This window comes from Triturus cristatus, chromosome 8 (assembly GCF_964204655.1).
Source record: "Triturus cristatus chromosome 8, aTriCri1.1, whole genome shotgun sequence".
NCBI classification, from domain to species: Eukaryota; Metazoa; Chordata; class Amphibia; order Caudata; family Salamandridae; genus Triturus; species Triturus cristatus.
In genome coordinates, this window is record NC_140591.1 from 1,103,686,569 (window position 1) to 1,103,714,442 (window position 27,874).

The 27,874-nt window shown below is 48.1% G+C and overlaps 1 protein-coding gene across 4 annotated transcripts in view; it reads left to right on the forward strand.

Moving 5' to 3' along the window:
- Positions 1–27,874, forward strand: part of SCML2 (Scm polycomb group protein like 2) — a 752,432-nt gene that overhangs the window by 530,646 nt on the left and 193,912 nt on the right. For all 4 annotated transcript variants that reach the window (XM_085622654.1, XM_085622657.1, XM_085622655.1 and 1 more), the window contains one exon: positions 27,191–27,304. In XM_085622654.1, the coding sequence (XP_085478780.1) occupies positions 27,191–27,304 (114 nt within the window). The remainder of the gene's footprint in view (positions 1–27,190; positions 27,305–27,874) is intronic.

Sequence of the window (27,874 nt, forward strand, 5' to 3'; positions counted from 1 at the left end):
GCACGGAACCATGTCGTGTTTGGTGTCAAACGCTTTGGAATACTACCTTCCCCCCCCCCCCCCGCCAGTTCTGGTGGCGGGGGTAGCATTCCACCCTTCTAGAGGGAGAGACATGTTCACACGGGTCTAACCCGGTAGGACTTTCTACAGCCCTGGCATCACAAAATGGATGCCTCTGCCACAGACACGTGCCTCCTGCTGCTGATCGAAACTCCGGCAGGGGAGGTCTGGACAATAGGTTTCCTGTCCCAGGGAGGTGTAACCACCTCCCCAGACAGGCAGATGTGTATTGGAGCTGGGCTGGAGCACTCTCTGGTGCTTTGAAGTCCTGCACTGGGGGCACACTTGGTATCCCTGTGCATAGTCCAGTTCAAACAGGTTGCAGGGGCTACCTGCCCCTGCTCTGGCGTGAAACTGGACAAAGGAAATGGGTGTAACCACCCCTCTTTCCAAACCCTCCCATAGGTGGGTCCCTAGAGTATGTCCAACCCCCAAACTTTGTATAAGTATGGGAACCCAGTCCTTGCGACTTTAGATTACCCTGGACGAAACTCTGCAGTATATATCCTGGACCTTCAACGTTCTACTTTAACTAGAAGACTGAAGAAATCTCCCTTGGAGTCAAGGAGTGACTCCCCTGCTTGGCAGGCACCAAAGAAGCAACTGACCGGTCTGCATCGCTGATGTTCCCACCAGACGCCGAAGTCTTTGCATCACCAGAGGTGGATTTCCAGACTTCCCCGAGGCTACCCTGAATCCACAGCAAAGCTGAGGCCCGTGGCTATCGTGGGTGACGTGGAACCGTGACCCCTGGACACCGTGAACTTTTGCAGCACCATCACCTTTCTGGTCTTCCTCGAAGTTGTTCTTTGGGCTCCGAGTAGCCCCAGCCTTGAGCACGCCCTGCACCGAAGATTTCTGACCTCCACTCCACGAGTGACCCATGAGCCAGTTTCCACTGCGACCGCTCGAGGCTCCTTCGCGATCGCTAGCCCGTTGGCTAGTAGGTCCCCACGAAGGCAACTCCTCTTCTGATTGGGCTTTCCTGGTTGCTCCAGACATGCCCCGACTTAACCTCGCTGGGTGAGTCCCCCAGACCTTGCTGGTCTGCACCGCCGTCCTTTCTCGGATTCCAAGTGACTTGCCGTTGCCAAGACTTGTTGGGTCCAATCTGGTCGCCGACACCGCAGCACTCGACAGACTTCGTGGGACAGCTCGAATCCAGCTCCTGGTAGTCATCGGCGCCTCCTGGACCTCGTGGCTGAAGAATCAAGACACCCGTCAACTCACCTGAAGCACCCGACATCTGTGGGCATTGGTCAATCGTGCCCTTGGTCACTGGTAAGTGACCCAGACTCTGTCCCCACTGCTTTCAGGTTCCTTCCATCCTAGATCCAGGCTTGGATCGCTTCGGACACTTCTCCTCTTCACAGCAGCAGCACTTCTTCGCCAGCTTCCATTGAAATCGACGACACGACCCGACACCAAAAGACACCTATGCACCCGGCTTCCCTGGGTGAGGTAACACGAGTACTCCGGTGCTGCCGTGGGTGCTAGCCCTAGAACTTCCTAAGTCTAAAAGGGTTTGGTCCTGTCTCATTTCTAAGTGTCCCTAATCTTTAAATGTCCTTCCGCGACATTGCCCATAGAAGCTAATGGGAACCCTCGGCTGTGTTTACACACTGCACACGGCCCCCGTGGGTCCTCTGTGTCACTACTTTTGGTGGTTCGTTGGGGTCCCAACAATGCTCTAGGCCTAGTGTCTAGTTCAGTCGTGGTTCTTATACCACTTTATTGGTATATGGTTTGGTATGCCCCTAGGGCTCAAACGTGTATTTGTGCTATTACTGTTGATTGCTAACTTGTAATTTAAGTACTTCGAACTCCAGTCTCATAAAGAGACTAGAGGGGTGTGTTTTATCTTAAATACATATATTTTAAATATATACCTGGTGTGTTTATCCTTTCATTTGATCATTCAATTGATTATAGACTTGTAAAACAAGCTGCTTTACATTCCTTCATTTCTTCGCTGAAGGCTGCTCTCCATAGCTACCCCTAGGATAGCTTTCAATAAAGGTTGTCTTTAACCTATTCGCCATAAGGGGTTGTTTGGACTGATACAGGGTGCCCACTATAACTAGTGGACAGCATATATCAAGCCAACTTCTCACAATAGGGTGCCAACTTCAGAAGTTGGGACTGGATGCTTCCCGTTACTCCCTTGTGCCAAAGGATGGAGACATCCATCCTATTCCAGTTCTTCATTTTCTCAATACCTTCGTGTGCATGGACAAATTCAACATGCTCACCCTGACCCAGATTCTCCATGCCCTGGATCCCGCAGATTGAATGGTGGTAGTGGACCTGCAGGACACTTACTTTGAATCTCCCTAGTGCAGGCCCACAGACACTTCCTGTGGTTCAAGATCAGCTACAGACCGTTTGTTTGCTGTGCTCCCTTTTGGGGCTCATCAGTGCCCCTGAGGTGTTCACAAAGGACATGGTGGCGGTCACTGCCCACCTACGAAGGTCGGGGTACCAGTCTTCCCCCACCGTGACAAATGGATATTGAACAACAACCTGTCACGGTCAGACTGCCTCCAGACGGAAGTGAACTTCTTGACATCAGTGTGTTTCTCAATCCAACTGCCGAAGTCACTTCTGACTCCTTCACAGAGGCTCCTCTTTATGCACGTTATCCCAGACTGTCAGACCAACGAGTCCAGGACATTCGCGCTACAATCCAGCTGTTTCAACCTCTATCCTGGGTAAGTGAGGTTGGCTGTAAGGCTTCTTGGCCTACTGGCCTCCGGCTCCTTGACCATGCCAGACGGAACATTCAAGCGTTGTAGCTCAATCTAAAGTCTCTGGGCTCAGCACCATGGGGACTTGTCAGATTCCATCCAAGTGTCAGAAGAGACTGCAAAAAACCTACAGTGGTGACTGCTTGACCACAGTTGGTACAGCGGAAGATTACGCTAGTAGTTATAGGCAAGTCGCTGTTGGGTTGGGGAAGTCATCAGGGAGAAAGGGATATTAGAGGACTCTAGTCTCTGCCAGAGACCTGCCTCCACCTCAAGTTGCCGTAGTTGGGGGCAATTTGCTTAGCCTTAAAAAGCCTACCCATCATCCATCAAGAGACGTCTGGAGCAGGATCTCATGGACAACACAACCGCTGTGTGTCAGTGGAACTGCTTGAATCATCAGGGGACTTGTGTGGTGGTGCACCACCTGGTGGGATCTGTAAAGGCCAAGATGGACAAACTCAGCCAGCGATGCTTAGAGGATCCCGAATGGCAGTTTATTCCCGGAGAATGGTACAGTTCATCTTCTAACAATGGGTAGAACCCTGGCTCCATCCCTTCGCCACCGCGAAGAATGCACAATATCAGCACTTTGAACGTTGGAGTTTCCAAGAAGGCTCTTTCTCTGAGACTCATTCTGCCTGGAGTGGAGCAAGGGACTCCTATATGCCTTGTCACTACTACCTCTCTTGGTCTGAGTTCTCAAGAACATCCTAGTGCCCTGGATTGGGCCAAGAGAATGTAGTACCCAGAACTCTGGGCTTGATCATCTGTCCTCCGATCGGACTGCCCCTTCAGCAGGATCTTCTGTTGCAGGAGCAGGGCAGGGTCTTGCACCTCAGCCTATGCAACCAACACCTTCATGCGTGGAAATTGACCAGCGGCAGTTGATTTCCTTTGATCTTCCTCCTCAGGTCGTTGTCATCCTCGTAGCCAAACTCACTTTCATGAAGTATGTGTGTGCAGAGCCCTTTGGGATGTTTGTTGCTTGGTGCAATACGTGTCAGACCCGTTGGAGGCAAGGCAAGGCAACCCCCCCCCCCCCATGCCGGTAGGTTGGCTTCGTTTGGCTCTGCCTGGTATTGTCCATACTGGAAGTGACGTATGTGGTGCCTTTATAGGCACCACCCCGGCATGCTGACGTCATTTCTTTTCTTTCTGCATCAGTCAGTGCAGATCCGGAAAAGACCTACCCCTTCGTTAATTTTTGACTAAACTTTGTTTGACTTTGGCAAGTCCTTTCGAGGTTTTGATAGTGGTTTGGTAGGGATGTCATCTTGGAAGGCCGACTTCAAGCCCTGCGGCTCCTGTCACCTCTCTTTGTTGGTGACAGATCCTCATCTTGTATGCCTTTGGTGCCTCGAGCGCAAGCACGATCCAAAGGCCTGCTCTGATTGCCATGCCATAAACCTGAAGGCCTTGATGGAGCGATCCCTCAATCTCCAGTTACGGAGTTCGAGACCCTCATAAAACTCAAAGTTGTCAGGCCATTCAGGTAAGTCCCACCACTAGAAGAAGAAGTCAGAGATCTTCAACTTCACCTTGTCCGTTGGTTGTCAAGATTAGGGGGCGAGGACATTTGAGGCCTGGCTCCACGGTAGAGCCAGCGCCTTGGCCGTCTCCGCACCTCCCCGAGTTTCTGGGAGCACGAATGACCCAGCCCAATGAAGAGCATTTTATGAGGCTATGCATCTCGGATTTAGGTGTCCAAGGTGTCCCGTTCCCTCTGGCGCGCCTGTGTGTTCAGTAGGGGCCCCTACTGGATCCACACCAGCAACTCTGGCACCAGTCAGGCTCCTTGGAGGCACAGAAGGATCTGGACTACCACCTCGACCTTCCCAGATACCGGCACCCACCTGCGGTGCTTTCCCCATTCTGTTCCCCAACTCTTACACGGAGCTGGAGGGCCATCATCCGATGCAGACGGGAGCCATGCTTTCAAGGCCAGAGCCTGAGCCCTATTCTTTTGGGCTATGACTCTAGGAGGTGTGAAAGGGCTCGCTGGACCCTGAAGAATGCCAGCCTTATAATGCAGCAGGATATATTGGAATTATTTAGAAAGGCATGTACAAGACATTACAAAGAACAAAAGAGAGGAGACTTAAGGTTGTTCTTTCAAAGCGCCAATAGGCGTCATATATTTAGAAGATCAAAAGAAATGCAGTGATAAGAGCACAACAGGGTATAAATACTCAGGCAACCCTTAGTGGAGAAGGTGTACAAAGTTCTCGTGCTAGTGAAACAACGGCGCTTGTGACAACGTGAACAAATCTGACAGACCCAGATATCTTTAATCCATTCTCCGCAATGGTAGTCCATGTTTAAAACATTGTTGTTTTTCCACAATTTTATGGTTTTTCTTCCAATATGTCTGTTGATGCTCAGTTCTTCATAACACTGTTGTTTACCGCAATTGAATTGTTCATAAGGTTGAAATTGTCCCCTCCCTTTGGTTTCCCGCCTTCCTTCTTTTTTCTCCCCCACCCCCCTCCCCCCCTTTGTTTGCCCTCCTTTTCCCCCCCTATTTGCCCCTCTTTCCTCCTCATCTCCTTTCTCCTATGCCTCCCCTTCCCCTTTCTGTTTCTCCCCCTCAGACCTCCTTGAGCCTCCCCTGCCTTGACGCACTCCACTCCATGTCTCCTCCTTGTCTGACCTCTTTCCTGCCTTTCTCGCTTTTCCCCGCTCTTCACTCTGCCGGTTCGATCCCCGGCGGCCCCGTTCAACTCTTCCCTTTCCTTCCGGCCGTTCCCGGATTGCCTAGCGTCCATAGCAACCGGCTTGCCTTCCCACACCCCTAGTTACCGGATCGCTGACTCATACCCCGCCTTCCGTGCCTTGCGTCCTATAGACGGCTTCTCCGCGTTACGCCAACTCCTCCCTCATATAGCAGGCACTGTGGTCCACCACACTGTCACTAATCGTCCAAGGGTTGCACACGTTGGTGGCTCCTCTCGTCCCCGCGGGAACCGACCCGCTCCGGATTCATTCCTTTCCGCTGCTGATCCCGCATCAACTCCGCGACCGCAGCTCTGATTCCAGCTCCACTTTCTTTCGGGTAAGCTTCGTCTGGTCCTTGTGCGCTCCAATTTCACTCCGCGTTGCACAGCCGGTAACCTCCTGCCTTTTCATTCCCTAGGCCGTATTCCGTTCCTCCCCTTGAATCGATTGCCCTTCCTGTGATGTTTCGTTAATTCAATTCCCTTCGAACCCCGAGGAAGAGCATTCTCCTCTCACCTGTCACTGTGGTATCTATCCACAGCTGAACACCCCGTTTTCTCAACTGTGCCTTCTCTCCATGCGCAAGGTAGGCTTCCAGTTCTTGCCTGTCCTACCACTACCCCCTCCCTGCTTTCTCCTTTTCTCTTTTTCTCCTTTTCGTTTTTCCCCCCTTTCCCCCCCCCCTTTCTTCCCTTTTTTCCCACTACACCGCCCCCGCCCCCCTTCCCTATCTTTCCTTTTCATTTCCCCTCACTCTCCTCTCCTCTCTCCTCCTGTCCGCCGCTCTGATCCGGAAATTGTTTTTTACAGAGCACTCCCAATTTAGGCGACCCAGGTCCTGATGATGATCCTAAATTGACAGGATCGAAACGCCGTCGACCACTATCCACCAGCCTAAACGCCCTTGGCGCACACAAACCTGGTTCATTGGAATAATGAAAAATACCAATTATACTATTGAGTAAATTGTTAGATGAACCTTGCATTGTATATATTGCTTCTTTTGCGCCACCCGCTGTGGTTTGTTCACGTTGTCACAAGCGCCGTTGTTTCACCAGCACAAGCACTTTGTACACCTTCTCCACTAAGGGTTGCCTGAGTATTTATACCCTGTTGTGCTCTTATCACTGCATTTCTTTTGATCTTCTAAATATATGACGCCTATTGGCGCTTTGAAAGAACAACCTTAAGTCTCCTCTCTTTTGTTCTTTGTAATGTCTTGTACATACCTTTCTAAATAATTCCAATATATCCTGTTGAGATATTGTCGAATTTACACAGTATTTACCCAATCTCAGTTGGGTCTACGGGTATAACTCCTGTGATTGTTCTACCAGCCTTATAATGCAAACATGGACTGGTGCTAGGATTTGGTGGACGTCAGCGGACTGGATACCTCTCCAGATACTCGCAGGCTTTCTCCCTGTACTGTGGCTACGGAGGCGGGAGCGTCATTTGCAATGGTGGTGAGGAGTTCAGCAGCGGTCCTGGACCTTAGCTTGCCCTTTGTGCTAGTCTTGACAGAATAGCTTCAACCGGGAGTGTCCCCCTCAGAACTCTTTGGTTCAAGCCCAACACATGGGACCCTGTGAACAAGATGATTGTCCGCCGCCCCGCCCCAGGGGACCCCAACTTTCTCACGCAACGCCCTACCACAGAGAGCTTTGAGTTCCAAGCCTCCACTTCCCACTTAAATCCTGGTGCATTCCCAACCGTACCACCGGATCGGGAATCCAAAAAGCTGTACAATTTAGGCAAGACGTTTTCTTGCACCAGCCTGACACTGCAGTCCCCACTCTCTTTGGGATACAGTTGCTCAGGTGCTGCCAACTGTCCCGGAGGAGGACCAGGCCATACTCTCCAGGGCAGTTTCCGACGAGAGACGCACAGCTACGTTCAAGATTCGATGTGGACTGGAGACCACCGACTCACTGGACAGAGCAGTTTTGTAGACATTGGCCTTACTGAGCCATGCCTGGTTGGGGACGACTGACTTTTCTGGGCTTGCCCAAACATCGCTTATGGAAACGCCATTTGATGGCTGTCGCCGCTTTGTAGGCAAAACTAATTCAGCATTGGAGCACTTAAAGGACAGTAGGGCTGCGGTCAGGTCCTTTGGCCTTCCCATGGCCCCTCATCACCCTCATCATGGGCACCCAGTGGAGGGCATAATCCGCAATCACCTGCCCCATAGACGGTCTATAACATCAGACTGGTGAGTTTCGTAGATCGTCCGAAGGGGCTACTCCCTCCCCTTCGGGACCACCCCTCCCTCATTACCACCTGCTCATGACAGAAAGACTGAGGACCACCTATTTATTCTCCACCATAAAGTGATGACTCTCATGGCCAAGGGAGTCATAGAGAGGGTCCTGACGCCAGAAGTAGTTTGTGGTTGCTATTCCTGCTACATTTTGGTGCTGAAGAAGGCCAAAGGCCTTCGTCCTATCCTAGACCTGCGCCCTCTCAGTTTCTTACTCAAGAAGTTGAAGTTCAAAATGCTCACACTCTCTCAAGTCCTCGTTGTCTTAGACCTGGGAGACTGGATGGTAGTGTTGGACTTGCAGGACACACACATTACCACATTCCCATCCTGCCTGTGCACAGGCGTTCCCTGCGGTTCACAGTGGGCCATGAGTGCTTTTAGCTTACTGTGCTCCCTTTTGTCATTACCCGCGCTACTCTGGTGTTCACCAGGGTGATGGTGGTGGTTGCAGTTCGTCTACGGAGATCAGGAGTGCCAGTCTTCCCCTATCTTGTCGAGTTGCTGTTGAAGCCGGGCTTGCCCCAGGCTGTCGTCTCCTACCTCCAGACTACGACATACCTCCTGCATTTGTTGGGATTCACTATCAACGTGTCGAAGTCACACCTGGATTCCTCTTAGACGCTCCCTTTCATTGGAGCTGGCCAGGGCATGGTGCAGTTTAAGGCTTATCCTCTTGAACGGCTAGTCCGGGATATTCAAATTATGATGCCGATATTTCAATCTCTATCCTGGATTTCGGTGAGACTGACTCTGAGGCTGCTGGTCCCCATGGCCGCCTGCATCCTGCTTGTAACACATGCCTGGTAGCATATGCGGATCTACAGTGGGACCGATAATGGTATTTATCAGATGTGCAAGTAAGATCCTGGGCCTACAGCTATCCACTTTGGAAGTTAAAAACAAACTTTATTACTGATATTGTCTAACCTGAGCCTGTTTCCTCTGAGTCCTGGGCCCTTACTACTGTTCAACAAAGCCCTATCTGATACTCTTAAAGGAACTTTTTCTAAGCCCTGTTCTTGTCCAACAGTGAAAAGGCAGATAACCAAATATCACAGACCAGCACCTTGCGACTATGATTTTTTTTAGGAAGCATTGTACTCCTGAATGTTTGTGGTCCAAGCTTCCAGTAGCAAGGTGAATCCTAATTAATTTCCCATGACACCCCTGACTTGGAGTAGAAAAGGACTGAGGCATTCGGGAAACAAATGCTTTCTTCGGCCAGCATAGTCCTGAGGTCAGTGGAGTTTGCCTACTCAGCCCTTACACGCACGCCCTCTGGGACATGGCCAGCGATATCTTGCCAGCAAGCTTGGAAGAGTTTAGGGGTTCCTTGACTCAAACCATTCAGAATGCAGCTAGATCTGTGATTTGTAGTGGTCTGGACATTACTGATTGTGTGTAGTGAGCAGTTAACCCTAGGGCAGTTCCCTGTCGCCTTGGGTGGATGTGATCCACAGGTTTTTCTGGAGATGTACAGGCATTCCGTATGGCTCTGCTTTCTTATGGATCCCGCATCTTTGGTGAGAAAGCGGATTCTTCCCTAGAGTGCTTCACAGAAAGCTGGCCCACAGTGGGTTCTTTTGAGCTTTTGACCCCTGCTCGACAGTTCCTCATTATTTTCAGCTCTTCCAATTCTTCTCCAGCGGTTTGGTGGTTGAGGCAGTGTCATGTCCCCCCTCCCCCGTTATCACCCCGGTCCTTTTGTGGTTGTGGGCGGGGATCAGATGGGCAACGTACAGGTCGCTGATAACAGTGCCCTTCCTAGTCCCCCTGCCCTGCGGCATTAGCCTCCAAGATGCTTTAGTTTGTCTGTGGAGCACAACCATCCTGTGGGAGGCTGGGTCCAACATTTTCTTCCACTGTGGCAATCTGTCACATCCGACAGATGGGTGCCCCAGGTCGTCCAGCAAGGCTATGACCTATGTTTCTTTGTGACCCAACACAGCTTACTCACACATCAGAGCAGCTTTCAGAGAAGCATCTATCCATCTTATTGCAAGAGGTGCAATCTCTAATGTCCATAGGGCCTATGAAGAGGATGCCAGGCTCAGAAATAGCGTTGAGGTGTTATTTCTGCCATTTCCTTGTGCCGAAGGAGGCCTTCATCCTATTTTAGATCTTCACCCTCTGAATGCCTTCATTTGGAAGGACAATTTCTAAATGCTCACACTAGCTCAGGTTCTTTCTACCCTAGAACCAGGCGACTGGATGGTAGCCTTTGACCTGCAGAACGGTTACTTTCATGTGCCTATTCTGCTGTCCCACAGACCTTGCCTGCAATTAAGTGTCAGCTAAGATCATTTTCAGTTTACCAGCACCCCTCAGTGTTCACAAAAGGGTTGGTGGCGGTCACCACCTATATTCGGAGGCTTGAGAGAAGTTTTCCCCTGCCGTGGCAACTGTATTGTCAAGATAGGCTCACCACAGTCAGTCATAGACCACCTCCAGACAACAACAGCGAACTTTCTGACCTAGTTGGGTTTCTCGATGAATGAGTCAGTCACATCTGACTTTTTTGCAGAGGCTTCCTGTGAGAAAGTGCCATCTTTCTTGCATGGTATGCCCCCACTTTTTGCTGAACTGCTGATGTACTTTGACTGAGGGTGCCCTGGGCTCCTGCCAATCAGGTACCCAGGGCCTATGTTCCTTCCCTAAAACTGTGTTGAAGCCTAAACCCAATTGGCATCTCTGGCTACATGTCAGCCCCTGGTAAATGGCACACTAGATACCCAGGGCCTTATGACCAGAGAAGGCCCCTAAGGGCTGCAGCACTTATTGTGCCACCCTTAGAGGCCCTGTACCCTGACACACACACACTGCCCGTGCAGGCTGAGTGTCTGGGTGCAGAACAAAAAAAAAAGTCGACATGGCACACATCCCTGTGTGCCATGCCCACAACTCACACTGCCCTGGCATACATCAGCCACCCCTCTAGCTGGGTGCCCTATGCCAGTGGTGTGGGTACAGGTGCATGAACCCTGTGCCCCTACAGTACCCAGGTCCTTCCTGGGCACTGCAAGTGCAGTGCTGCCATTTAAGAGTATATGGTGCTGGGAGATCGTCAACACGAACTCCACAGCACCAGGATGGCTCCACTGAAGACTGAGAAGTTTGGTATCAAACTTTTCAGCACATTAAACACTGATGGCAGTGCAGCATTTAATGTACAATGCACGACAGAGGGCATCTTAGAGATGCCCCCTGAACCTAACCTACAATCCACGTCTTGTCTGAGGGGCTGCCTAGGCTGCCACACAGCGGACATGTTGCTGGAACCCTGTGTAGAGAGTCATCTGCTCTCCTGGGCCTGCAACAATGCACATCCTGGGCGAGGTGCTAGGTCTCCTCCCCCAGGATGGGCAGGGAAAGCTTCAAAGGCATGCCGCCTTTGTGAGCTTCTCCAGGCCACTATCTGTACTCAGCAACTGGCCCCTACCGGTTCTGACCCCCACTCTGGCGGGAAGACTGGCCAGAAACCCGAAGGAAGGAAAGGGGGTGTGCCAGCCTCTGCCAACCCCACCCCTCAGGTGGGGTAGGCGAGGTGAAGCACATCTCCAGGCTCTCGCCATCTTGAAAATGGGAAGCCCTACCCAATCAGGACTAGGCTACTGCCCCCCTCTCACAGGAGAGTGGCAGGATAGGGGGTGTACCCACCCCAGGGAGGGGACCCATTGGTCCCTGTCCTTTACCTACCTGTAACGCCCCTAAATTTAGTATTTAGGGGCACCCTGAACCTTCCTTCCTCAGATCCAGATTCCGAAACAAGAAAGAAGATCAAGAACCAGGAAGAACTGCTGTGCAGCTGCTAACAAGAGGGAGACACCAACTGATTTTGCCCCAGCCCTACCGGCCTGTCGACCCTCAAACCTGCTCCTGCTAAACCCCGGCGTCTCCAGTGGTCTGCAACCTGAAAAACCCCAGAGGACCTGACTGCCTTGTGACTCTAACTAACTGGGATTCCCACGAGCAGTGGTATTGCTCAAAGCAAGTAACAAGCCCCTGGCATCAGCCAGGAACCGCGACTTCTGCACCCGTCAAGCCTGGCCTGTGCTGGAGTGAACAAAGACCATGAGAACGTCCCCGGCGACTGTGACCCCGAATCCAGCACCCAAGGACCCACCTCGACGCTCCTGACGCCGCCTGCAGCCTCAAAACCAGGGACCCCCCAACCGCGACCAGCAGAGGGTAAGATTTCCCGACGCCAAAAGGCACCCCGGCGCCCTGCGGCCCCCTGAGCCCAACTCCCGGGTGCCTACCTATCCACCAACTACCCAACTTACCTCTCGAAGTGGTGGTCGCACCTGAAGAATCTTCGTCCCCGAGCTTGCAGCCTTTGTTCGTCCTTGAGCTTCTCCATTGAAATCCATTGAGTGCCCGTCAGCTTAAAAGCACCCTGCACCCAGCTGCCCGAGTGCCCCTGGCAGTGCAACCTCACTCTAATCTACTTCCCCATTTGCCCTGAGCAAGTGACCAGGAGCCCAACTCCCACATCCGCGTGGCCTGCTAGCCAGCAGCCACCAACCAAAGGCCCCCTGGCTCCCATAGGATAACATTGGGCCTAAGTCACTCTGCACCCGGCTGCCCCTGTGCCGCTGAGGGTGTAACAACTGTGCTTACCTGACCCTGGGAAACCCCTGAGTCTATGCCCAGAACCTTAACTATGCCAGTCGAGTACTTACCCAAAAGCCGATAACTCACTTTTCTTCCATAGGGTAACATTGACTGGTTTCACTTGGAAATTCTTCTAAGTATCGAGTTTTGAAACTTTAAAATATTCATCTAAAATCAGCCGAATTACGAAAACTAATTTACTCACCTGTTATCATGAGAGATCCCAGTGCTGGATCTTGGTGCCCATCTCCTTCTGAGAAAGTATATGTTGATGCTTATTGTTGGTTCTAAAATAAAACAACCATATATTTTTATATACAAACCATTGACCTAGAGTTCAGTTCTTGAGTGTGTGAGACCATTTGCTGCCTGAGTGTGTACAACACATGCTTTACAATGTCCTCTGATACTGCCCAACTGCTCGACCAAGCTACCACTTTAGAGAGTAAGGGTATATCTAACTTTCGCCTCTGCCAAACCTCTGGGGTCAGTGGACTCTGTGCACACTGTACCTATTTGGGAACAGTATATACAGAGCCACTTTCTTACACTTCCTTTTTGAAGGAGCTGTCTTGGACACAGTGCTGTTGATGGTCTTTCCTTTGTCGCATTGAGTCCCGAAAGTTCGGGCTATGATCCCGATGTTTCAGCCTCGGCTCTGGATCTCGGTGAGAGTAGCTCTGTGGTTTCTTGGACTGTTGCTCTACTGCATTCTGCTTGTCTACTTCACCAGGTGACATACATGGGCTCTGTAGTGTGACCTGAAGTTTTAGTGGACCCAGCACCAAGGAAACATATTGGATGTCATACAGGTTTCCAAGGAGACTGCAAAAGATCTGCAGTGGTTGCTGCCCAACTGCAACCTTACATGCAGCATACCACTTTCTCTTTCCCACCCAGTGCTGATGGTGGTGAGGGGGCGCTACTGCTGGGCTGGGCAGGTAATCGGGGAGAGGTTGAGATCAGAGTTCTCTGGTCAACGGTGGAAAACAGTCTCCATATCAATCGATTGCAGTTGTGGATCATTTGAAAGACGTTCCTACCATTCATCAAGGGGGGGGTTGGTATAGGTTCTCATGGACAGCAGCACCGCTATGTAGTACTGCATCAAGTAGGGAGGAGTGGCATCATGGGTCCAGTGCCAGGAGGTGCTTTACCTTTAAATGTGGTTAGAACTTCAGATCATGAATTTTAGGCCATGCGAGCTCAGCTGGCGGTACCTGGTCGTTCATGAATGGCAATTGCACCTCGAGGTGGCTTAGGGCATCCTCCATCAGTGGGGAGAACCCAGGCTTGATCTTTTTGCCACTGCTGAGAATGTGCAGTGTCACACATTGTGCGCTTTGAAGTTCCCAAGAAAGCTTTCTCTAGGAGGCATATTCGGGCTAGAGTAGATCATGGGACTCCTGTTCGCCTTCCCGCCTCCCTCAAGTTCTGAAGAGCAGGAACAATCTAGCCCAAGCCATCCTAGTGGCTCTGGATAGGGCCAGGAGAGTGTTGCACTCAGAACGTTTGGGCATGAGCATCTGTTCTGTGATCAGGCAGGATTCTGCACCCGAACCTGAGCAATTATACATGTTCAGGCGTGGTGATTGAATGGCAGCAGTTGACTGCATTTGATCTACCACCAGAGGTTGTGACTGTCATCCTTGCTGCCAGGCATTCCTCTGCAAAGTCCATTTATGCCTAGCGCTGGAGCAAATTTGTGGCCTGGTTTGGCTTTGGATATTTTGTCATTTGTTTGCCATTGACCCAGGAAGGGCTTGCTGTGGGCAATGTTATTTAAAGGTTATTTGTCTGCTCTTTTGGCCTTTTTACAATTGCCGGACCAAAATTCCATGTCAAATTACTGGTTGTGATGTGTTGTTTCCTGAAGGGTTTGCAGCATATTTTCCACCTAAGCCCTTTGTGAAGCAACAGTGGGAATTAAAAGGGCTGTCATTTTTCTCATATGTTTCCCCTTTGAACCAATGCACAGATGTCTATTGCACCTCCTGTCTTGTGATAACATCCTAACAATGGGGAAGTGAGCTTCAGACCCTCTCAGTCTGAACAGTCTTAGTCTGAGCCTCCTTATACCAATTCTTTTGCAGATAAACTGTGTTAAGGACTCGAGCAGCATGCCTACTGAAGGTGGTGACGCCTTTTCATGACAGACCAGCTTTAACTCTTCTGCCATTCTTTGCTCTACCTCATCCTTCAAAAGAGGAAGAGAGACTCCCATACCGGCACCTCACAAAAACTCTATGCTTTTACATCAATCGTTCCAAGGAACATCGGATGGACAATCGGGTATTTCCTAGGTTCTTTTTTGCAAAGCAGTGCAGAAAGGGACCATCTCATGACAGTCCTCTGTATTACTAGCTGCTATACATTGCCTAGAAAACAGCTTCTAGAAGCTTTGAGTGCTCATTCCACCAGGTCAAAGGCTGCTACCACTGTGTTGGCATGTGGATTACCTGTTCTGGATCTGTCATGTAGCTCAACGGAAAGCTTGTAAAGCATTTAAGTACCAACACAGTAAAAAAAATAGGGACCAGGAAACAAAAAAATGATTTTTCAAATTTTAAACTAATCACTATTGTTCAGTCTTTCAGAATGCAATAACTGGTTGCAAGTGGTTGAGTGGTTCTGAGCCACCTGACTAGAGCGGCTACAAAATCTCTCTTGAAGAGGCCACAACTGGTTGAGAGTCCATTACAGTCATTACCTGAGTCCAGGGAGACAGTTGCTTGTCTGGTTCAGCAGGCCCAGGGTCCTCACTGTACTTTCATCCTTTACCGTGGTCCAGTAAAGAAGTGGTAATAATAGCTGTCTTAAATGCAATCTCAGCAATTAGTCTGGTGTAATGTATTACTTAATGTGATACATTGGATTAATATCTTTGGTGGTCCCAAATGGAAGTTAGCACCTTACGCAGTGGCTAGTGTAAATCCATTTTAGCCAATGCGGCCACCAGCTTTACGACAGTAAGAACTGCAATTTCACAGTCATGGGAGGGCGGTGGGGGTAGCGGGGGTTGTTCATTCAAAAGAGTCCTACAATTGCTTTTTGAGTTTTCCGGTTCAAGTCTTTTGCCTGGGGATAGTCGCAAGATAAGTGATCTGCAGCTAGATAGAGAATCTGCCAGACAAAGCATTAACGTTCATCGTTACTTTGACAACTGGCTGGTGAAGATCAGCCTTCCTTTGCTGTTAGCAGAACATCAGTGTACCATGAATATTTTCCATGATCTGGGATTCATATCGCTTAAAAATCCCATTTTGCATTCACACATAGGTTTATTTTTATAGGAGCAATGCAAGACTTCACATTATTTAGGCCTTCCCTTATCAGTAGATAGGTGATATTTGCAATATAATTCAGGTGTATCTGGCTCAAACTTCGATTCTGGTTGTACATGCTGAACTCCGTTAGGCCTAATGGCTTTTATGCAATATTTCGGTACTCCGAGGTAGATGATGAATCAGAGCCCTTTAGTAGTGCCTTAGGAAGCAATAGCTGCCGCCTGAAGGCATCCTCTATGGTAGGCTGCATATTTTCGCCTGTTTTTCTGCATCTGCATTGTTAGATGGGGTCTTGCAGTCGGTCATTTGGTCCCTTTAGTCCTGAGCAGTTGCACACTATTCTAGTTATGGATGTCCCTCGCTTGGCTCAGCCACTTACCTTGGTGACATGACTCTGTGGGGCAAGGGTCTAACAGCAGCACCTCCACATAAGCCTGAATGAGATGACTGTCCTTCTTACCATGAGGGATTTCTTGTCTGCCATCTCAGAAACTCTTTCAAAGTTCTCTCCAATAGCATTACCATTTTCCATTGCATCAACAACAGGAAGTAAGGTAATGGACCATGTGTTGTGAGGGGATTTGACCATGGCAGTGGGCCCAGGAGCGGGGCATGTTCCCAGTAACAGCACACCTTGCTAGTACCCTCTGTACGAGAATGGATGTTTCAAGTCTTCTTCATCAAAGCACCATGAGTGGGAGCATAAGCCTGAATCGACACAAAGTAATCTCTCCCAGATTGTAGTTTCCATGTATTGCTCTCTTTCACAAAGCAGAATAGGGAGTGTCCTTGAATTTGTGCCATACGTTTCTCCCTGAATGTCGCCCTTCACTCTGCCTTCAGGTTCATGTGGTCGAGGGTGCTACTTTGTGCATTCCTAAGGACTGGGGAAGGAAGATGTGGTATATTGAACTGTTGCAATTTAGCACTTAGCCCCCTGTTCCTCTACTGTACAGGGTGACTCCGCTCTCGCAGCCTCATTCAGCTTAGACACCCCACCCCCAAATGCTGTGGCTACATATGTTGAGATTGAGCGATGCAAACTGGAGTTCTTCTTTCTGCCTGAGGTTCCATTCGCCATCTTGGTTGGAAGATTCACAAATACCCTTTAAAGGGTTGCTGGAACATATTTGTCCAGTGGTGTGAGTTAGAATGTCTGAACCCTTTCTAGTAACACCTTTCTTACCTTCGTACTATCGCTTGCCGAACAAGGCCTAGCAGTGGAACTCTTGTCCATAAGTCTCCCTGACCAAGCTTCTCTTCTTTTGTTACAACAGTTAGTGCACTTTCTGAAACATTTGCTTTAGTTGTATATGTATGATTTGGTATTTCTGAAGTGTTAACCAAGCTGGCTGGCAACATAGTGCACATTGGGCAGATGGGGAGATAGATTGTTGGGAGAGACCAGAGTGGTGAGGTAGGTAAGATGTGTAGAGTGAGTGAAAGGGATGAGAAAGAGTATCTTCCTTAATTGTAGGAGGGTTGGTGGTAGTTTGATGTTCGAGGAGGTGGTGTTGCAGCTCTTGGGGATGGTGTTGAAAGCTGTGAAAAAACCTATCAGGACCTGGAAGGAAGAGTGCTTTTTCTTATTGAGGAAGGTGTCACTAACTACATGCAGGGTGGCTGTGTCATTACTGCAGTGTGGTCTGAATCCTAATTTATAGTCTTGAAGTAGGTTATTCTTGCTGATATGCTCCTATATCTTGTTGGCAACTGCCTTCTTGATTTTTTCCAACAAATAGGATGTGGATTATAAGATAGAAGTTTGAAAGGTCGGTTGGATATAGTGTTGGCTTTTTCGCAGGGCAGAATCAGTTGAGGTGGTCTGGAAAAGTGCCTTGGGTTAGAAAGACAACGACAGTGTGGTGTAGCAGTGTGAGGGCTTCTCCTTGCACAGATTTGATGATGGAGGAGGGAAGTAGGTCAACTTTCTAGGAGGAGGATTTGTGTAACTTTATAATGTTCGAAAGGTCTATGTGAAGGCTTGTGGTGAGTTGGGTTGGTTTGGGTATAGATGATGGTGTGGATGATAATAATGAATTGGCTGATATTAAATCCTATTTTATTGATCTCCTTGAAGAAGAGCTTGATAGCGTTGCATCGATCAGCTGCTGATGGGATAACGGGTTCTAGAATGATGATTGGCACCCTGTTTCCCTTCCTGTTTGTTGTTACCTTGATGGCGGTCTTGTGGTAGGTGGCTGTAGCTATGGTCAGAAAGAACATTGGAAGCAGAGTGCTGTCAAAAAGGTATGGCCCTCCTGCCATTTTGACCTTCTCCTGTCTTCGTATGGCATGCTTGTTGTCCGCTTGTTCTTCAGTGTCCATGGCAATGCTTAATCATGTTAAAGAATAAGTGCTGGTGCCGAAGCTCTGTTGAGAAGCCATCAGTCGTTACTATTACATGTCAGCTTTCCGAATACCAAGGCAGAGTAGTGTGGAATCTACTTCATGCCTCTTTAGCCAACAGACATTCCCTCCCCCTTTATCTCACTCCTGCAGGTACCTACTTTCTCAAATTGTGCCAGTTTTATGTCGTTCTCCCTTTTTCCGCTTAAATTGTTTTTTCCTCTTTTGCGTAATATCCTGTGAGGAAAAGAGCTGTCCCCCAAAATGAGTACCTGGGGCCCCACTGGCAACTACCGGCTCAAATTAAGCACTGGGCCTTAGTGATGACTGCTTAGGCTTTGAGCCAGGAGTTTTTTTTCTTGCCTCAGAGAAGTGTATTTTATGTGATGCTTCAGAGTGCTGTTGTAGATGTTTAGAGGGGTGTTGACATCTGCTAAAGGCTGGAAGTGTCTGGATTGGTTTATTAGTTATGCTGGCAATTCTGGATGGATGTCCTTGAAGTAGCGAAAGGCGACTTTCCCCTTTACTTGTTTCCTCCCACGCTGTTGATTGTCCATTAGTTGTATTTGAGCTTTGTGCTAACATTTTTCCTGGTATCCCCATTCGAGTAATGGTTCTACTTCTGGCCCTGAAAACCACCTTCTTGGTGGCTATAATTGCGGCCTTTTTTGATGAGCTACAGGCCTTCTCTGTCCATCTACCATTCACATATTCTAGCAAGACAAGCTAGTTCTTCGTATTTGTCCCTTTCCAAACGAACGAGTTAAAGACCAGTCTATCATTTCTCCATTTGTCTCCCCCCCCCCCCCAATGTATACCACCAAGCTTGCAGAGCAACTGCGAAAGCTGAACCTCAGAAGTGCAGGGTCTTACTATATTGATCGTACGTGACAGAGTAGATTAACTGCTCTTTGTAGGCTTTTCCAGGAATGGCAAAAGGGTAACCAAGTGCATCATATTGCATTGGGTTACCCTCTATTAAAATCTTCTATGCCTTGTTGAAGACGCACTTTTTTGTTGGCAGTAGTGCCCACACCCCTGAGCGCTGGCTGCTTCTTTTGTCGGAGCTGTTCTGGTGGCCTAATGATCATCTTTGCATACTTCTGCTAAACATTACCGTTCGAGGCATATGAGCTGCAGATTACACACTTGTGCATAGATCGCCATCTGGTGTTGGGCCCGGATGTTTGCAGTTTGTTTTTAGGGCTCGCCTGACCCAGCGCATGCGCTGGGCTGGTCTTGTTTCGATCGCGATCTCCCCACTCGACGCGCCTTCTCATCGGCACAGACCTTCGGTTCCAGTCGTCGACGGCGGCCTTCGGGCCTCTCCAAGCTCCGGTCCTGGCTAATGGAAAGGACTCCATTTAAAAAGTGCCCTCGATGTGGGTCCAAATTTCCCCACACCGATCTCCACGAGGTATGCAATCTCTACCTCTCCCCTGAACACGAGGCTCAAGACTGTCCGGCGTGTAAGTCCTTCCGGTCCAAAAAGACTATTCGGGGCCGAAGAGCCAGAAGAACCATGGCGCACTCCACGACGACGATTCCGGACGACATCTTCGGAGAAGTCATCGGCGCTCCAGAACAGCATTACACCGACGAGGGCCTCGTCAGCGCTTCCGAAGCTGACGACTCAGATGTGGAGGACATCACCCCGGCGCAGAGGGTCGTGAGTACTGATCCCCCACCCTTGCCGGCACCGAAAAAGGCTCCGGTCACGTCTTCACCTCCGGACCTAGGCAAGACCAAGGACACTGCTTCCAACACCGCACCTTCGGGCACGGTAAAGAAGCCAAGCAAGCCTTCCGGCGGCTCGGGCTGGAGCCAGCCTAACGTCGGTGCCGATAAACACGCTTAGGCGCCAAAAAAGAAGCCAACCTCCATCTCGACACCGAGCCCTGCACCGAAGCACTCTGGGTCGAAACCCAGCTCTTCGGTACCGACACCACATTCGATGCCGACCAAAGCACACAAGGCCACCGGCACCGACGAAGCCGAAACCCATCTCGGCGCCGACCAAGCGTCCGGAGGTTCCCAAGCCGGTTTCCAAACAACGAACCGGCTTCCTGACCACTTTAGACCTGGTTCACCGGAAGTACCTCAGGTTTGTAGTGGACGGACAACACTACCAATTCAAAGTGCTCCCGTTAGGAGTCACAACAGTGCCAAGTGCCTAGCAGTGGTGGCAGCACATTTGCGAAGACAACACATTCACGTCTTTCCATACTTGGACGACTTAGGGATGATGGCCTCTTGCATCTTCATAGTACCTCACGCAAGACTCCAGATGCGTCCTCTCCAAGAGTGCTTAGCGCAACAATGGAACCAGGCCCAGGGTCAATTAACAGATCTGGTGTTGGTAGACGGTCGCACCCATCGCTCTCTGCAGTGGTGGAACACCACAAACCTTTCCAAAGGTCGACCGTTCCTGGACCCGGTTCCTAAAATAGTACTGACAACGGACGCATCGATCTCCGGCTGGGGAGCTCATCTATTACATCTCACCATACAGGGCAAGTGGACACCTCAACAAAAGTTACTCCATATCAACCATCTAGAGTTACTAGCAATCTTCTTAGCCCTAAAATCTTTTCAAACCCAAATTTCAGGCAAGGCAGTACTGATCCGCACAAACAACATGACAGCCATGTATTGTATTCAAAAACAAGGCGGCACACACTCTCCACAGCTCTCAACTAGCACAGAACATATGGAGATGGGCAATACCCCAGAAAATCTTTCTCCTAGCTCAGCATGTCCCAGGAGTCCAAAACACAGTGGCAGATCTGCTCAGCAGACAGACACAACAGATCCACGAGTGGGAGATTCACCCGCAAGTTCTTCACCCGTACTTTCAAATGTGGGGGCATCCACAGATAGACCTCTTCGCCACCCACTAAAACGCCAAATGCCCAAGCTTCGCCGCCAGATACCCACACCCATTGTCCAAAGGAAATGCGATATGGATGAACTGGTCAAGCAGATTTGCGTACGCCTTTCCGCCTCTCCCACTCATTCTACTAGTGGTGCGCAAACTACAACAACACTCTCTCACACTAATCCTAGTAGCTCCAACGTGGGCCAAACAACCGTGGTATACCACACTGCTGGAACTATCTGTAGTACCGCACCAAAAACTACACCTCTCTCCACACCTCTTAACCCAGAACCATGGAGAGATGAGACACCCGGACCCAGCTCAGCTCAACCTTGCGATCTGGCTCCTAAAATCCTAGAATTCGGGTACCTAAATCTTCCCCCTGACTGTATGAACGTTATCAGAGAAGCTAGAAGACCTACCACTAGAGCGTGCTACGCCGCCAAGTGGAAACGTTTTGTTGTTTATTGCCATAACAACACCATCAATCCAATGGACGTGTCCATTCAACACATCATAGGCTACTTACTCCACCTACAAAGGTGCAATCTAGCCTATACGTCCATTCGACTACACCTCGCAGCTATTGCAGCTTACCTACAAAACAGGCAACATTTATCACTCTTTAGAGTACCTGCCATTAAAGCCTTCATGGAAGGCCTTAAAAGAATAATTCCCCCCAGAGTGCCACACTCACCTGTGTGGAACTTAAATATCATTCTCACAGGGCTAATGGGGCCTCCCTTCGAACCTCTGCACAAATGCGAACTTCAATTCCTAACATGGAAAACCCCTTTTCTTGTAGCCATCACTTCCCTTAGAAGGGTCAGTGAGATTCAAGCACTTACCATTCAAGAACCTTTTCTCCAAATGCACCACAACAAGGTTGTTCTCCGTACCAACCCAAAATTCCTCCCTAAAGTCATTTCTCCTTTTCACCTAAACCAAACAGTAGAACTACCAGTATTTTTCTCGCTACCACAGACCGTTGCAGAAAGGGCTCTTCACACACTAGATGTCAAACGAGCCTTACTCTACTACATCCAAAGAACACAACCTTTCTGTGAGACCAAACAACTGTTTGTCTCTTTCTCTCCACCACACAAAGGCAACCCCATCTCAAAATCAGGGATAACTAGGTGGATTGTAAAATGCATTCAAATCTGCTACCACAAAGCAAAGTGAACGCTATTCATTCCCCCTAAAGCCCATTCTACACGAAAAATAGGGACTTCCATGGCATTCTTAGGGAACATCCCATTAGAGGATATCTGCAAAGCAGCTACATGGTCAACACCACACACTTTCACCAAACACTATTGTGTAGATGTGCAAACTAAGCAACAAGCTAGTGTGGGCCAGGCTGTACTCAAAACACTATTTCAAACCACTGCAACAGATACGGCTGATCGCCGCTAACGGTGGGTACTGCTATATAATCTTTGCACAAGTGTGTAATCTGCAGCTCATATGCCTCGAACGGAATATGCTACTTACCAGTATGCATCTGTTCTTGGCATGTAGAGCTGCAGAACTACACCAGCCCACCCGCCTCCCCGGCTACCTGTATCTGTCCCAGTTTATCGTATTTAGATAACACACACATGGGCATCTTCACTGTTATTACTACGCTCCATCTTTCCCTGCTGGCGAAAAACAATCTGAGGATGGAGCCGAAGCCCATGCGCAATACGATCCAAAGGAGGAGTCACCGACCTCATGACTTCCAAAGACTTTCCAAGAGGAAAAACAAACTGCAAACATCCGGGCCCAACACCAGATGGCGATCTATGCACAAGTGTGTAGATCTGCAGCTCTACATGCCAAGAACAGATGCATACTGGTAAGTAGCATATTCCTTCTCATTGCTCAAGAATGGAGTGACATATATTTAGCCAAGGCTTTGTTGAATGATTTCCTATGATAATTTGCATTACTCAGTCCTGCCTTCCTGGAGTGTACTGCTTTGAAACTCATTCATAGCGTAAGGAATCTCCAGAAAGAAGTGTCCATCAGAAGAAAGTTACTTACCCACAATTACAATATTTTTAGTGGATACTCTTATCTTCCTGCACATTTCTCACAGTCCTTAATCCTGCATTGTTAATTTTAGCTGGAATTATTAAGATCCCCAGATATTCAAACATATCATATCTTCTATTGTCTGTAAAGTGATGCTCTATCTATTCCTTTCAGCGCTCCTCAAAGCAGCAATGGATAAGTTTTAGGAACTAACACAAACCTGGAACTCTGTGTTTTATGTACTTGGATGCTGTCATCGTGCTGACTCTAAAATTAAGTCACCCTCCTTCAACAAAAGGGATAGGGTAGATCAAATAATCTAAAAAACGGATTTCCTTTTGTTCTGTGATCAATACTATTAGTCCAATAGGTATGCACTGAAAGATGTACACTGTAATGTTATTGTCAATATTATGAAATAACACCAGTCTCCTGTTCTTACTGAAAAATATTTATTAATATCCATTAACAAAAAATATTTTTATTTTATTTTAAAACAATTTAAATATACAGTATTAGACAGTCTTTACGACGTCCTACACAGATTTTACTAGTTCACAAAAATACATCAACCAAACGTACATGTTCAATATTATCACAGTGTATCTGGCATTCACAAATTATTAGAGACATCATTGCAATAAAAACAATGACTATTAAACTCAATCTTAAATCCTTGATCCTTTGTCAAGTTAATCACAAGTCCTATTTCTTCGATGTCCTTTCGTAGCTGGGGTCACAGATCCCACAATGGATGCAGGACCCACACCTATCATACTGTCCAGTACCACCCTTCTCTGACTTCCAGAGCCTCAAACCCCCTTTAGTGGGTTCTCTATTCAGCACACCCATCCCCTTGGTGGCAGGATCAGTCACCACCTATCCCAATGGCAAGGAAAAACATCTGACAAGTGGGTGCTACAAGTTGTTCAGAAGCATTATGTCCTACACTTCCTCCCCGTGTTGGTCTCACAGGTGCCTCTCGGGTATTCATGAGTTAAACCAGTGGTTGCAGTGAATCTTAGTCAGAAGGGAGTACCACTATTCCTGTACCTTGGCGACTGGCTGTTTATGGCAGGCTTTCCCAAGGCAGTCGTTACCCATCTCCAGAGTACTCCGAACCTCTTGACATCCTTGGGGTTCATTATCTGCATGCTGAATTCACACGATTACTTAACAGACGCTCAAGTCCCTATGAGCTATTCTGGATAGGGTTCAGTTTGTGTTTTTATCGTAGAGTGGTGAGACCAGGACATTTAGAATATGACCATGATGTTTCAGCCTCTGTCCTGATCTCTATGAGGTAGTTGTTGAAGCTGTGGGGACTGATAACATCCTGCTGGTCAAGCATGCCAAGTGGCACATGTAGGCTCTGCAGTGGGATCGATCTGAAGTCCCTATGAGAACAGCACCAGGTGAATCTCTCTGACTATCCACATCTCAGAGGAGACTGCAAAAGACTTGCAGTGGTGGCTGTTGTATCACGATTGGGTAAGACTCCTTTCCCCACCCAATAACCAGTGTATCACTTCTGAGTTGGGGTGGCCATCTGGGAGTGGTGTCGATCAGCTCCACATCAGTCTGTTGGAGTTAGGGGCCATTCACTTGGCTTTGAAATTCTTCCTGTATCCATCAAAGGGAGACTTGTGCAGATCCTCACGGACAATACCACCCCCATGTGGTACTGCAACAAGCATGGCAGGACAGGGTCATGGACCCTGTGTCAGAAGGCACTACGCCGCTGGAAGGGAATGGAGCGCCATGTACATTTTCCTGGTGGCACACCACCTTGGTGGTTATGTGAACATCAGGGCGAACAAATTCAGCTGGCGATGCCTAGGGGATCACGAATGGCAGCTAAACAAGGAGGTGGCCCAAGGTCTCTTTCACAAAAGGGGAGACCTTTGGCTTGATTTCTTTGCCCCTGCTGAGAATGTGCAAAATCAGTATGTGCTTTGTAGCTCCTAAGACAGCTCTCTCTGAGACACATTCTGCCTAGAGTAGATGTCAGGGCTCCTGCATGCCTTTCCATTGCTACCTTTCCTGCCAAGAGTTCTGAATGTAATCCGGAACGACTGGGCTCCTAGTGGCATAGGATTGGGCAAGCAGAGTGTGGCACCTGGAAGTCCTGTGCATGACTAGTAGTCTTCCGGTCATACTTTCCCTTCAGGAGGGCCATCTGTTGCAGCAGCAGGGCACAATCCTGCACCTGGGCATTTGTAATCTTTGGATATTGAGCAGTGGCAGTTTATCTCATTTGACCTTACTCCCAAAGGACTTGTTATGCTGGTGGCCATGTCCCCATCCACAAAACCATTATACACCTGCTGTTGGGACAAGTTTGCGACTTGGTACGGATTTGGCAGATGTACCCATTTCAAGCCAGACTATCTTAAGTGTTGATTTTTGTGTTGTTTCTAGCATAGCAAGGGCTTGCTTTGGGTCCAGTTAGTCACCTGTAGTGATCTGTCTTATGAAAAGGTTGCAGCATATGTATTTGTCCGCACCTTTCATTATGCCTCAGTGGGACCTAAACTTAGTCCCCACATACCTAATGCGTGCACCCTCTGAGTCTCTGACCAGCTGTTCATTATAGTTCCTCGCTCGAAAGACCATTTCCTCATCGTCATAACATCTGTGTGGCAGACAAATGAGCTACAAGCCCTCTGTAAATCTGTTGGCTGCAACATTCTTTCCAGACAAGCTGGTGTTGAGAACTCGAGCCTCCTTCCACCCAAAAGTGGTTACTTCCTTTTATGTCGGGGAAAATTTCATCCTCCCAGCTTTCTTCGCTCCATCTCCTCTCAAAGACGCTCTCTAAGGAGAGGCCACAGTGTCTGTATCCTAAACAAGTTCTCAGCTTCTGTATTGATTGCACCAGGGAACGACTAGCTCTTTGTTGGATTTGCTAGAGAGAAAAAGGGCAGAGCAGTGCAGAAAAAAAACAATCTTCACTGGCTCGTTCTCTGCATCAAAAACTGCTACACACAGATTAGGCAGCAGCCTCCTGAAGGCCTGCAGGCTCATTCCGCCAGAGCTCAGGGTGCTACCAGTGCATTGGCTTGCAGAGTGTCTATTGGGCTCTGCGTTTGGGATGCAGACAGCTCAGAAATCAACTGAAATCGGTGTGCTTGAATGGTATTTATATGCAGCTACGTATGTTCAGAGTGGAACCCTATCAGCACAGACCCATACGGTGCCAGCTACTGGCGCACATGTGTACTGTTTGAAAGTTTCTGGATCCAGTTTGATGCCTGGGACAGTATTCAAAAGGTGAAGAATCTGTGGTTAGATAGAGTATCTACCAGCAAGAAGGCATCTATGATGGTGGATGGTGTGTTCTGCCACAGGCTTTGGGAGAACTTAAAGTGGAGATAAGGATCAGTACATATGCAACTTTAAGAAATTGCACAAAGTGCACTCTTTTGGCCTGATAAAGCCCTGCGTTGATAAATAACAGGAGTCGAAACCTTGCCTGTTCTTGTGGTTTAGACATTTAATATTGGCTTCTGTTTGGTCCATGCTTTTGATTATTTGATATTAGAGAGCAGTCTTCCAGTTAGACTTTGCTGTTATTCATATGTAGATCACTTATTATTATCTTTTTTCACCTTTTTACGAAATTGACCACTGCACCCCTTAACGTATTCAACTTTTAGCTTCAAAGTTTTTCTGTATCAAATTATTTTTTTACATTGATATAAGATAAATTAATGTTACATAATTTATAAACAAAATTGAGCGACTTCAACACTCTACAGCCCCTAGACTTCTTAAATCTCACATTCCCACTTTACCTAGAGGTACCATGGTATTCGTTGCACATGATTTTGATGGACATCTTGGCAAAGCAGTTTTTCTGCATCACTAAAGTGTAAACTGCCCATTAGATGTGAATGTGATAGTGCTCTGCAAAACACATTCATATTATAAAGCTAACTTTATCTAAAGTGTCATTATATTAGTAGAGCGGGGGGTGCGCCCTGCTTAACTGTGTCATTGAAAATTGTCTCTCCTTAACAAACTACAATTGCTATAGGTACTTTTTATCTACCCCAAAAGTTCTAATACAATGTACTGTGTGGTAGCTAAATATCAACTCCATAATAAAGGGATGTTTTTCAAGTTGTGGATGAGAAAATAGAATGTTACTATAGCCTTATTAAAAGGGCAAACTAAGTGTGCACAACAGCAATATGTTTGACATGTATTACACTCTTCATAATAAAATAACCTTGTTTTGTTAAAGCAAAAGAAGAAATATTAGAAAACCGAAATACCAAACGACATTCCCCGGATTCCCCCACGTATACTGCTCCGCTCTCACCAAAGGTGCCTAGGACAGATCCTCATCCTTCTGAAGGTAATCATACCAGCAGTTCTTCTTGGAGATGCAAGATGTGCAAATTTGTTCTACAATGTAAACCTTCTGGGCATTTGTACAGGATTTAAACAACTACATTTTTTGGCCCTAATATGTTTTATTTTTTCTTTCATTTTTTGACTGGTGGTCTGTTGTTACCAATCCCACAAACCTTTATGCTTGATACTTAGTACTGCGACAATGTGCCTGATTGGCAACATTCATTCAGACGTGGCCGCATCTTCTTATGTTTTATAATTGTTTGTGAGGAAAGATTCCAAAATAGTGGCATGTAGTGCATGTACACTGTGGGTTTGCACCAGTTTTTGTATCTAGCAATATCAGTTTATCTCTGACAAAAAAAGCGGAGCTGCTGAAGTTGTGGATAAAATGTTCATTGCATATAACAGTGGTACATCTTCCCTATGTGGTGCCTTCCATTTTTACACACACCATGTTCCTCTATCTTTTTGTTAATCTCTCTCTCAGGGATATTAACTCACTAATAAAAAAACAACAGCATCTTGCTATTGACGAAAATCCTGGGGAGCCCTTCAGTTTTCTTAACTA